Source organism: Zeus faber (genome assembly GCF_960531495.2).
Source record: "Zeus faber genome assembly, chromosome: 8".
NCBI classification, from domain to species: Eukaryota; Metazoa; Chordata; class Actinopteri; order Zeiformes; family Zeidae; genus Zeus; species Zeus faber.
The window spans coordinates 24670014-24683292 of record NC_137195.1 but is presented as its reverse complement, the minus strand read 5'-3'; the positions used below and the strand labels follow the sequence as shown (position 1 = coordinate 24683292).

At 42.4% G+C, this 13279-nt stretch overlaps 1 protein-coding gene across 1 annotated transcript; it reads right to left on the bottom strand.

Moving 5' to 3' along the window:
• Positions 1–247: 247 nt before the first annotated feature.
• colec10 (collectin sub-family member 10 (C-type lectin)) lies at positions 248–13048 on the bottom strand (the record flags this gene model as incomplete). The annotated part of the gene is made up of 6 exons (XM_080004863.1): positions 248–523; positions 1846–2057; positions 3004–3099; positions 7115–7186; positions 10073–10144; positions 12934–13048. 6 exons carry the CDS (start codon positions 13046–13048, stop codon positions 248–250), a joined length of 843 nt encoding a protein of 280 aa, XP_079860989.1.
• Between the last annotated feature and the right edge of the window lie 231 nt (positions 13049–13279).

The following is a 13279-nucleotide window of genomic DNA, read 5'->3' as shown; positions in this document are numbered from 1 at the left end:
AAATGTCTGAGAGAAGGCAATCCAAATATTACAGAAAATATATTCAGTAGAATACAAAACATCTGAAAAAGATTAAAATATATGTATATATATATATATATATATATATATATATATATATATATATATAGCATATTGTCATTGTAATAAAAACATTTAATAAGTAAGTGTATAAAACATATAAAATGGATAAAACCCTATCAGAAGAGCTCTACTATTGTTTCTGTACATCTTCTCATTCAATTGACTACACCCCAGCGGAGGTCACTCCTCCTCCTCCTCCTCCCCCTCTTCCTCCTCCTCCTCCTCCACCTCTCCTGCTGCTCTTGGGGAACTCGCAGACATAGAACATGGCGGCGTCACACTCTGCGGCAGTCCAGGTCCCGGTGCTGAGCAGCCCTACGCAGGTGGAGTTGGAGGGTGGAGCAGGTGGAGCGGTGGGACCGAGCTCCTCCCGATGAGCCCATGCCGAGAAGCCACGGAGGGGGGTGGAGTCTGCGAAAATGTACTCCTTCACACCAGCCTGACATTTCAGATCAGAAGAGGTCAAGACATTTTGGGGAATTGTCAAAATTGGCCATATTTCCTCGATTATAAATTTCTTAAAAGCAACACTATGTAACATTTTTACCTTAAAATAACAGCTTCAGAATCCTTTTTATGGTACACTGACTTGTAATATGGAGAATGGCACCTCTCTCATTCCCAACCACCCCCCTAACTTTGGTGTTCGGGCACGAGACCGCCGGAAAAGCGTTTTTACGCTCGACGGCACTTCACCTCCCTGGTGTTTGGCTCCAGTAATTACCAAACTTGCCGGTCAAAATGGCCGGTAATAATGCTCATACTAAACTTAGCCGCTCCACCTCCCCGAGAGTGAGGACGCACCCGCACCTCGGCCGCCACACGCTGGCCCTCACTTTTATTGTGCCGCAAGGTTTGTTTCACTCTCTTCCCCGAGCACATCTGGTACCTGCAGGGGCCTGATCCCTCGGGCTCTGGGTGAGCCGTGGACTGAGTGCTCGCTGAAGTGGCGAGGTCCGTGCAGGGGGCGCTGGGACCTACGTGTACATTATATTTACATTTGTAGCATGGACTGTTATTGAAACGTGGCCGATAAGCTTCAAATTTGTCCGGTATAGTAAATTATTTTCGGAAACCGGACCGAATTTTACGACAGCGGTGTAAAAGTGCAATTGCACCCAGAAACCTCTCAAGGTTGAACTTAATTTTTTAAACGTCGTCATACCCTCAGTATGAAATTTATTCATAGATACAATATATAAATGTCAGCGGTTGCATGCCTGCTGAAATTTGGAATTTCCCCATTGGCCAGTGTGGCTTACTTACGTCAGGTTAGTTTCGGTTTTAGTGTATGTATCTGTAATAATAATAATGCCTTTGTGACACGGGTAAGTCAGCACTGCCAAGAATGCCTTGGTGACACGGGTAAGTCAGCACCCGGTCCTCCAGGTTGGGGGTTGGACGTGGGGTTAACAACCTCACCCCGTAAAAAAAAAGCATGTTACGGGAACGACGAGAAGAAGCCATTCTGGTAAGGAGCAAATGGTGGGGACTCGTCGCCCAATGTTCCAGAAGGAACGGGAGGAACTAACTAACTAATCTGTCCCAGCCTCCTTCCCCATCCCCTCTCCACTTCTAAAGTCTCTCTAAAGTCTAAAATCTCCCCATGAACGAATGAATTGGTTAAAACTTAGTTCTGTGTAGCGGAAAAAAAAAGTCGAACAATCATGCTCCGGGACACGATTCAACCCATTCCATGTCATTTTTGTGACTATGAGCACGAAAATAACGTGAGACCAGGTTGGTACAAAATGCACTTACCGCGCCCATGTCCTGCGCCTGTAAACCGATATAGATCCCAGGTAGACCGGCGTGGCTGACGTAGTCTGCCAGCAGGCGGTTGGTGTCTCTGGTCTGGGGCATGGCCAGGACGCCTCCTCTCAGCTTGCAGTTCATCAGAGCCTCCCTGAACCGCCTGGGCTCCTTCACCAGCAGGTAGTAGCGCTCCTCTGTTTCCCTCAGCCCCAGGATGACTGCACAGCACAGGTCAAGGCAAAGGAGAGTTTTTGGACTGAAGTAATTGAGCCCACAGGTGATTTTGTCCTGTGCATCTATAACAATCATGACGGTAAAACGTTTGAAACGCTTGCTTCACACCGAATCCGACAAACGACGACGGCAAACTGGAAGGCCTGCTCCACATGGTGCGGCGTTTCCGATCGAGGCTCTGGGATGCGTTCAAATTTTCCAACTAATGCAAAGCTTTGGTCCAACACTACAACCCGAAGTTGAAGTCAGTCAAGTGAGTTTTATTATTTAATGTCACCCTATTCACTATAAATACATCTGTTTTTATATTAGTAAATTGGAATAATGTTTTCCCCTCACTTTGCAAACCCTACATAAAGGAAATTTTAAACGCTCATTCATGGAAATGGTAAATGTCCAAAAAAAAAACGACCACTCCCATATACTGTATTTTTTTGTGACGTGAAACCCAGATTCATGCGACGGCCATTATGCGGGGCCCTCGCGGTTTTCCAGGATGAGTTGAACCTGGAATAAACAGAAAAGTTGTTTTTTAAATTTTTTCTACCCTATTTGAGATAGGCACAGCTTTTATTTATTTTTAATTTTTTGTTGCTGTTATTTACCAGATACTAGTCTAGGCTTAACTATGAAGAAAGGTCCACGAGGAGGGGGGAACCATTTTAAATCAAACCAAAATGTAACTTTACTGGAACGGACAAAACAAGATATGACAAGAAAACCAATATTGAGAGACGGATTCTTACAGACAGAAAACGTTGGCTGGTCGTAAACAGCGCGCTGCAAACTTCCACTGTCAACAAAAACACCAGGCCAATTGTTTCCTATATATATATATAAATTGTATATATATATATATATATATATATATAAACCTCTTAATCTTCCCATGATTACAACATAGTACCAGACATGTGGGACCTCACTTACCATTCTTTACAAACTTGACAGCATTTCCCAGTTTGCCTACGGTGGCGTCCAGGTGTCCGACCACCTTCCTGTACCTGCCACAGTCGCACGTTGCGCCTACCGAGGTGATTCAAGAGGTTTATTTGTCACACACATATACGTACTTTCATACCTAATGCAATGAAATGTCGATCTTGGACACGAAATAAATAAAAAGTTAAACATATTTTAAATTATACTTTTAATGGATTAAGAGTTATATATGTGTGTGTGAGTGAATATATGTGTGTGTGTGTGTATATATATATATATATATATATATATATATATATATATATATATATATATATATATATATACATACACACACACACACACACACACATATATATACACACATATATATATATATATATACACACACATATATACATATATGTATATATTGCTATTATTTCTGTGTGTAACGGTTTTTCTGTCATTGATATTAACGCACTGACCAATAAGACCTCGTGGCGCAACGGTAGCGCGTCTGACTCCAGATCAGAAGGTTGCGTGTTCAAATCACGTCGGGGTCAAGCTTTTTATTTTTTATGTTTTTGTTTTTGTTTTTGTTTTTGTTGTTTTTTTGGGGTTTTTTTTGTGTTGAGATAGAACGAGCTGATGATCCTCAACGGACGTTTGGAAAAACACATCGAATGCAAGTTGCGATGTGTCCTTCAGTCCTGACTTCACGCTAGAAACAGTGAATGCTGTCCGGGGTACACGCTCACTGCTAGTTTTCTTACGTCGCGCAAGATGTGGAACCAATGAAGCTCAGGCAGGCTGGGGCATATGCACAAAACATGCAACTTAGTGCCGCTCAATTTATTCACTTGGCTACAGGCATGTCCACCTTGACAGTTTATAGAGAAACACTCGTCTTACGATGTACATACGCATTGTAAAGTGTAGAAACGGCGCAACACAATGCAGCGTTTCAGCGGAGGAACTGACATAGTAAATCAACCACTGATTACTAAGGCGGCAGGTAAACACTCACCTGGATTTCCTCGTGGTCCGGGTGGCCCAGCAAAACCACTGTCACCAATTGCACCTAGAACACAACAACTACAATCAATCGACTCGTGAATTTACACACGTGCAACCTGCCCCCTCCCTGCTCCTCGAACGGCTAGAAAAATGGATAATTGGGGTACTCATGTATTGATAATTGACTTCTATATTGGAGAAGTTTAGAACCCCCGTGTGCGCTTGAGGTGTTGAATTGCTTCAGGAGGCTCCAGCAAAGCACAGTCCCATCTTATTCCATTCACAAACCACGACCCACAACTCCACGTGGGGCCTTTCAAGCTGTAAAAGCCTAAAGTCCTCAAGTGCAACAACCATTCGATCAAGTTCATCCACATTGAGTGGAATTCGGGGGGGCCCCCCCCTACCCCGACCCCTCTTAAAGGTTGCATCAGTGACATGGCGAGGCCAGCTGTCTGTGCCTCACAACCTCACCACAGGGGTGCCCCAAGGCTCGGTGCTAGGACCCCTCCTCTTTGCCATATACACCACCTCACTGGGCCCGATCATCCGCTCACATGGCTTTTCATATCACTGCTATGCGGATGATACTCAACTCTATCTGTCCTTCCCGCCCGACGACCCTACTGTCTCGACGCGGATCTCGGATTGTCTCGCTGACATATCCACATGGATGAAGGATTATCATCTTCAACTAAATCTGGCGAAAACGGAACTGCTGGTCTTCCCGGCCAAACAAGGTATTTATCACAACATTGATATTAAAATCGACTCTCTATCTCTTGTTCCTACCAAGGCTGCAAGGAATCTTGGTGTCATTATTGATGACCAACTGACATTCTCGGACCATGTTGCCGCCGTCTCCCGGTCCTGCCGCTTCGCACTACTCAACATCCGAAAAGTCAGGCCGTACCTGACCCAATATGCCACTCAACTGCTGGTACAAACCTTGGTGATGTCCCGTCTCGACTACTGCAACGCCCTCTTAACAGGCTTGCCGGCCTGTGCGGTGAAGCCACTACAGATGATACAGAATGCGGCGGCGCGACTGGTGTTCAAGCAGCCAAAGAGGGCACATGTCACTCCGCTGCTCATGGAGCTCCACTGGTTACCTGTAGCCGCCCGCATCAAGTTCAAGTCTCTTGTGCTGGCGTACAGAGTGATTGCTGGGAATGCTCCCGCCTACTTAAATGCTCTTGTAAGAGCACATGTTGCCCCCCGGATGCTGCGCTCGTCAAATGAGCGTCGCCTGGCTCTGCCGGCCATACAGCCACGGCAATCCAGGCTATTCTCATTTGTAGTTCCACGTTGGTGGAACGAGCTGCCAAAAATGACCAGAGCGGGGGCCTCCCTCTCTGTCTTTAAGAAGCACTTGAAGACCCAGCTCTTCAGTGAGTACCTCCTGTCCTAACCTACAATTACTTAGCACCACCTTGCAGTATTTATTGTTACACCAATGTTGTTGTTACACTAATCTCTGTCGCAATGTAGCTTGAATGTTATTCTCCCTTGTAAGTCGCTTTGGATAAAAGCGTCTGCTAAATGACTAAATGTAACTGTAAATCAGTAAGACTGGCCTTTTTGGCCGAAAACTATCAGCAACAGGCGTTTCAAGGCCATTAGCAAAGCTCATTTCCATCCTCGCGTGTCTTTCCTTTCCAGCGGCTTTGTTTCCCAAAGCAGAATCATTCCCAGTGGGCTAATCGAATGGGAGTTTTATGCAGTAGCAACATACGGCCACGAGATGACAGCAGAATCAAAGTAGGAGGGGGGAGGTAATTATTGTTCGACGCAGCGTATCAGCAGCGTCGCCGGAGAGGTTCAGCTCCCAGGATGGCAGTTGCACATTTAGGGGAAGTGGGCTGAAATACAAATATTAACAGCGGGTTTTTTTTTTGTTTTTTTTTTGTTGTTGTTGTAGTTTGAGGAAGAAAGGTAAAATGTTGAAGTACTGTAGCTCGGTTTCCCTGTAATAAAGTTGAGCTTGATGAGTAAATTCTCTCAGATTCAAATTCATAAAACAACCAAGATCCATCATTATAATCAAGTCTATGTTGTGTGCAAATGTTAAAATGTCTCTGTTTGACTATCCAGCTGGTTTTGATTTTGGACATTATTTCGCAGCTTCACATTATTTAGTATTTCCCTCGAAAGGGTCAAGAGGTTGAGCTATTAAAGTTTTTTCTCTCTGCAGTGTTTGAATTATTAAAGCTCCAAATATCACCACAAATACCACTGCAGTTGCCCGTAACGACTTAAAATAAAATTCTGAAATGGAAATAATGGCCATCTCAGTGGCTTAGGTTGTTGTTTTATTTTATTTTTATTATTCATAAGAACTCAGTCTTTAGTCATATTTCTTTATGATTTGATCTTTTAACGAAGCCTCTTATTCTTTTCTGTGGACGCCAACGCAAAGCCCTGCGTGGATCACAATGAAAAAGCAGAAAAACGAGAAAATATGTAACAATATGCGGAAACTCATGCGCCTTTATTAATTGATGCCTGGTTTGAGGCATTTTTGGCCCGAAAACACAGGACCTACGTTTATCAAGGTTCTCATTTTTCTGAGAATCTTCCCATTTTAACGACCACATTTATGAAGGGAATGGTTCTTCTACTTCTACTTGAATATTTGGTTGTAGGTTGTTGGAGAGGAGAGCAGAATCTAAAGATTGGAGCCTGGAAAAAAGAAGCTCCCGGAAAAGCCTCACAAACAAAACAGAGAAAATATGCTGGCAAGTTGAATCACAATCACAATGGGTAATGCAAGATACGTGGAAAGTTCGCCAAACATTCTCGTTTTTCCTTAACAAAAAAATCTGTTTGGAAATACAAGCCCTCACTAGAATATAACTAACGATTAAAAAAAAATTGTGGCATTTTCGTTGTTGTTTTAAATGTATCACTCCAAACATTAAGCTCCATTGGTTGAAAATAAATTATGTTTTCCAAAATGCAATTAATTGACAACCTAATAAAGACTTTCTTTGTTAATGGTTCGATGCTTCTTATTTGGAATTTCACATGATAGCCATAAATGGATGACGAGACAGACAGACAGACAGAGAGACAGACAGACAGACAGACAGACAGATACCTTCGTCTCCCATGCGCCCCATTTTGCCAACACGTCCCACCTCTCCCTTGAGGCCCCTCTCCCCTGGCAGCCCTGGGGATGGGGGGGCAAAGACAATAATAAATACGGGAAAAAAAACAAGAATAAAAGATTTTTTAAATCTCAATATTTTCCTGGTTTCAAGCTACAACACTTGGTACAGGACGGTTACTTATAAATTGTATTTTGTCTCCAAAATCCATTTTATATCATCTACAACAAACCCTCGAGCCTGGCATACATTTATTTATAATTTAACAGGCATTAGAAGCATTATTGTCATAAGTAGCTGTTACCAATGAAGCTTTAAAATGGTCCATTGATACAGTAACAGACGTGTACTTATATTATTTTTCTAAGCCACATCTGATAGAGTGATTGATTACAATATGAAGACATTCACTCACTTGATTTGTTTTGATTATTCAAGCTGTTTTGGTTTATTTTATTTGTTTTTTTATTTATTGTCAGGTTAATGTTTGTTGTTAATTGTCTTTTTTTTTCCAACTATCATTATTACCATTTTGCCCATTTTTTAAATATTTAATACTTAATTTTGTATTGTCTGTCCGTCTGTCTGTCTGTCTGTCTGTCTGTCTGTCTGTGAATATGTGACGACCCACATTGTGGGAAAAATGACTGGTAAGACGTCAGCTTTCTGCCAATATCCTCAAGGAGTATTTCCCCGGGATGATCATTCGACAGCAAGCAGACAGCAGTCAAAATATTAAGTGACCCGCTGTAGTCACAGAGTTGCCTTCATGAGGGGATCTTATGAAAGTGCACACGCACTCGCTCACACACACACACACACACGCATGCACACACACACACACACACACACACACACACACACACACACACACACCAGGATTCAATAAACCTAAATGACCACAATTTCCCATTTCCTGCTCTTTCAACTCGCTGATTTGTGAGGAATGAGCAGTTTGAGGTGTGAGGGTGGCATGGATATGGGTGAGGCCTTCCATATTGCATGTGGGTAATATGAGCATTTTCTTGTGTGCAATAATAACGTAATTTTCTCCGTCGACACCTGAGAAGCAACCTCAGAAACCAAATATTTGGACAAACTGAGCTCATATAGAAAAATATGGGAAAATAACTCCCAGTTTTTCTCTCTCTATGCTGAACCGGGGTGTGTTATGGTCCCTTCTTCCCTCCTTGCCTCCTCCTCTTCTCCCTCTTTATTTCCCCTTATCTCCGAGGCGCTAGAAAGTGATTGATACGATTTTCCCATGAGCGTGGTTGTCAGTTTAACCGCCTATCTAACCTTCCAGAGATAAGGCCCGTGCTCTTTATAATGGCCGGGCCAGCTTCTAACTGGAATAACATCTGGATCCTCCAGCTGCTGGAGGAGGGGAAAAAAGAAGGTAAACGTCCGATCGGTCATCTATCATCCTAATCAGATAGCCCTTGGCACATTTTAAACAAAGCTCCAGGAATGTTGATAAACGCTCACCTCTGAGAGAATCCCAACGTAATTTTCAGGGAGAGAAACAATAATGTACTGTTTGTATACAATCACCTTTTGTAAATCCTGTATATTTTCATCCATTATCTTTTTGTTGCTGTGGTTTGACTATGTTCTTTGCATATTTGGCTATTTTTGTATATTTTTGGTTATTTATTTTCAGACTCTTAAGCTTTTTTTTTTTTTTTTTTATGCAAATTGTCAGAAATTGTCTGGAAATGTAATTGGCCGAAATAAACACATTATCATTGTCATGTGCCTTATTCCTCTGCTCCCTCCACAACACATCAGAACTGCTCTTAAAATCCTGTATGTAAGGGCTACCAACACCTCGAACCTTACCTGCACCTTTGAGCAAAACTAACAACACCTTGTTGCACACATGACAAATGTTGTCTAACTACTAAAGCTACATTGAAAGAACAGACCGCTCGATGCCAACCGTCTCTCTGTGAAAGCGTCCAACTGTTGCTTGGGATCGAAACACCTCCGGAGAAGGACGAGCACTGGTCATTTCCTGTCCAAAGAAAAGGCTAAATTCGGACAGCGGGGAATACACGCGTGACGCTCTGACATCATACGGCGGAAACCCATCACAGGTCGCTCTCACTGCGAACGTACACAAAGCTCAAACCATAATGACGAGCTTCGGCCGCGCTGCTGAAAAGTTGCCTCCGAGGTGAAAAGTTGAAGCGCAGAGGCAGATGTTTGGTCATGGGCTTTGATTTATGTCGGGATTTTTTTTTTTCACCCATTGGAAATGACTCAAGCCATCCTGGCATTTGTCTCTCATACGCAGGTGGGTACGCATCCGTCCGAGGGGAAAGGGGCATCCAAGTGCCAACGGCAGCTTTCCAGCGTCCAGTTGTCTCCATGCGTTTTAACCTGTCTTATATACAACTTGTTTCCATGTTTCTACTGTACTGCATATACATGTATCTCTGCGTGCCGACATGTACAGTATGTGTGTGTTTATACACACATCTGTGTACGTTACACGGTACGCCCGATCCCTTTGGGCTAGCCGAGTCTTCCAGCCCCGGTTGGAGAACCAATTGCAGGGCAAGACCTTAGTCCTCAGCGGCAATTAACATGTCTGCTCACTCTGCGGAAACGCAGACGTGCGTGGCCGCCTCTCTGTCTGAAACGCCAGCGAAACCGGGGCGCTTTTCACTGCAGAAATATGTAGAGATCGCTTTCCACAGCTGCACCTTCGTTCTTCAAGGTTGGATTCTTCGCAACGAGAAAAAAACAACCTGCGCAATGAGGTATTGGACTTGTAATTTGCCGTTCCCAAGGCCCCAATGATGGCATTCGAATAATATTCGACAGAAAGAACCTCGGGGATTTGTTGATGATCAGTGTCTGCGCGCTGGACACCAAAATGAACAAATGGATAAAATCAATGAAAACAACAGGCGATAGGGAAGAAGCGGAACGTTTGGTACCTTGAGATCCCGGCGGTCCCGTCTTCCCCAGCTTCCCCTCCTCTCCACCATCTCCAACCTCCCCTTGATCTCCTAGAGTCAATAGGACAATAACTCGGACAAGTAAGTATTGGTACTAGCAGTAGTAGTAGTAGGACAAGCTGTATTATTGCACATCTGCTAGGGCTGGTCTGTTCAAAGGATAAGTCTGCTTGAATTCGAAGACTGCATGATATTATTTCCTGAATTTACACCAGCGGGACACTTTCTGGATCCATTACTTTCCATTCCTTTAGAGTATGCGCCAGCAGGTGAACACTGACATTGACATTCTCATATAACATGCTGGTCTTCCAGCAGAGAGCAAAAAGGTCCAGAAAAGTCAACAGGTATCTGACTCAAATAGAAACCATGCATCACAGTAGTTTCATTGATGAATCTTGATGAGTACTTGCTCTGAATGAGTTTCAGGGCCTTGAGGGCTGAGCCGGCGTTTGGATTTGTGGTCTTTTTCAGATTTGCTTCCAAAAGACCATTTCCGACTGACGGCAATTAATTTCCACTTGATTCTCCTGTATTTTGTCATTTTAAACCATATATGCACACACACACACACACACACACACACACGCACACATATGTGCAGAAACAGTACCCCAGCAGTCGGAACTGTCTGGGATGAGTCTTGTATAAATAATCTGTCGAGCCCCGCAGCAGCTGTTCAAATACACACCGTGACAGTGGGAGCGACTATATGCAACAAGCGTTGACCGCGTGATGTCACTGCGGTTGTATTCCCGCACAAGGTCGTTTGTGAGGTAAACAAAAGTAATTTCTTTTATTTTGCATTTTACATCATTCCATATCTTTTTTGGGGTTTATGTTTATTGTTTATGGTTTACCATTAAGTTATTGAATATTGGCAATTTTTTATTGTCAACTGTTAATGTTTTGGTTTCTTTTTGTTGTCCATTGTTAATTCTTAGATCCAATGTTTTCAGCAATTTCCTTGTTTTTTTTCCCAAATAAACTTTATTATTATTGTCCTTTTTTTTTTATATGAGCTGCAATTTCCCTCCGGCAATGGGTGAAGTATCTATCTATATATCCATCTATCTATCTATCTATCTATCTAAAAATAGGTGGATGGCAGAGGTAGTGTTTTATATTTTTCACACTTAAAGTTTTAACATTTAACAAGACTTTGGGTGTATTGTGTGTTGACATTTTCTACTTTTTCTTGGTCCATGTTAAAGTTTATTGCATATTCATTTTTTTTTTCATTTTTTTCATTTTTTTTGTTACTCATTTGCATATTCTTTATTCTTTTTATTTTCTTATTACTGCCTATTGTTTTGTATGCTGCTGTAAACACTGCAATTTCCCTCCAGGGATGAATAAAGTATCTATCTATCTATCTATCTATCTATCTATCTATCTATCTATCATTTGGTATGAAAAAGAAAGCGCCATAAAAATAGGGGGATGGCAGAGGTAGTGTTTTATATTTTTCACACCTAAAGTTTTAACATTTAACAAGACTTTCCAGCATTTTATTATTATCATCATCATTATTTTTTTTTACTTTATTTGAACAATCAAAGTCTAGGTCCTTTTTCCCCTTCAAAAAAAACAAAAAACAAGCAGATTTTGGTGTTAATTGGATCTGTCTGTTGACTTGAGGTACTTATGGCTGTCTGATTGGGGAGTAGGGGGCGGGGGCTTTCGCAGGAACGAGCTACTGGGCGCCATAAAACAGAGAAAAGAGGAAAACGTAACGCTGTAAAGGGGGGTGTGTCCCTCCCAAACAGAGCCGGCGTGTTAGGAGACCGCTAGCTCATAAACAACAGGATATTACATGCTTGGTGCCTTTTTCATCCACTCTCTAAAGCCTCCGAAGCGCCATGGGTGGTTTCCCCCGACTCCGCTGCGTGTCGAATGGATTTTTCCATCCCAAGTTTGTTTCTCTTCACACTGTTCACTTCAATTTGCTGCATTGACGTAACGTTCGCAATCGGGCGTGAAGAACATGGACAGTAGACTCTAGCCACAATGAAACGGGGCCACAATTACATTGTTCTGACATGCTCAGAATCCAGCGTTCCCTATACATTGCCGTCATCAGCGTATAGTATGGCTGTAAATACATTTTGGTCAAACACAGTCAAACAGACTTGCATAGGCTATATGAGTTGTTAAATCCCCCCAAAACACTGAAATATACCAGTCAAAAAAACAGCAACTTCACAGTCCATGTTGAAGTAGAACATCCACATACATTATTTCTAGGAATGTACACGAGTAAATGGACAGACAGACAGATAGATAGATAGATAGATAGATAGATAGATAGATAGATAGATACTTTATTCATCCCCGGAGGGAAATTGCAACAATAGGCAATAATAAGAAAATAAAAAGAATAAAGAATATGCAAAAATGAGTAAAAAAAAAAAAAAAAAAAAAAAAAAAAAAAAAAGAATATGCAAAAAACCTCAACATGAACCGAGAAAAAGTAGAAAATGTCAACACGCAATACACCCAAACATTTACAAAAAAATAATCACAGAAAGTAAGGCAATGTACAAGACCTAAGAGACCTACAAAATAAAAATTAAAATATACAGTACACCAACCCCTGAACAAGTTCTTAAGAACATAACAGTGGTGTTTACTGAACTTTACTGAAGTACAGTGTGGCGGGATTTCCTTGTCTTTGCAATAAAAACGAAATAATAGATACTAGTACTAGGACACTGAATTGATTGATTTCGCAAAATTCAGCTTCTTTTCAAGGCTTTGGGGTTTTAAAATGCCCTTGAAAACCTTGGACATTGCATGCACACAGGCAGGAAGCCCCGCAGCAGCCTGATGGGTCTTACCTTTGTCTCCAGGTATCATACTGTTGGTACAGACTTCTGTGCCGGCACTCGCGTACGTCAACCCAGTGACGAAAACATAAACCAGCAGAGCTCTGGCCGCGAGTCTTTTCCTCATCGTCCTCTAAAGCAGAAGAAACAAACAAAAGAGAGAAGGAAAACGTAACAAGGGGATCCCTCTGGTCCTCGAAAACTCCAGGTCCTGGTGACTTGATTTTCACTGCGCTATTGACAGTACAAAGACGGTCTGAAAAGAGCCAAGCCGTGAGTTTCCAGAACATACACACGCACACACACGCACACACACACACACACACACACACACACACACACACACACACACACACAC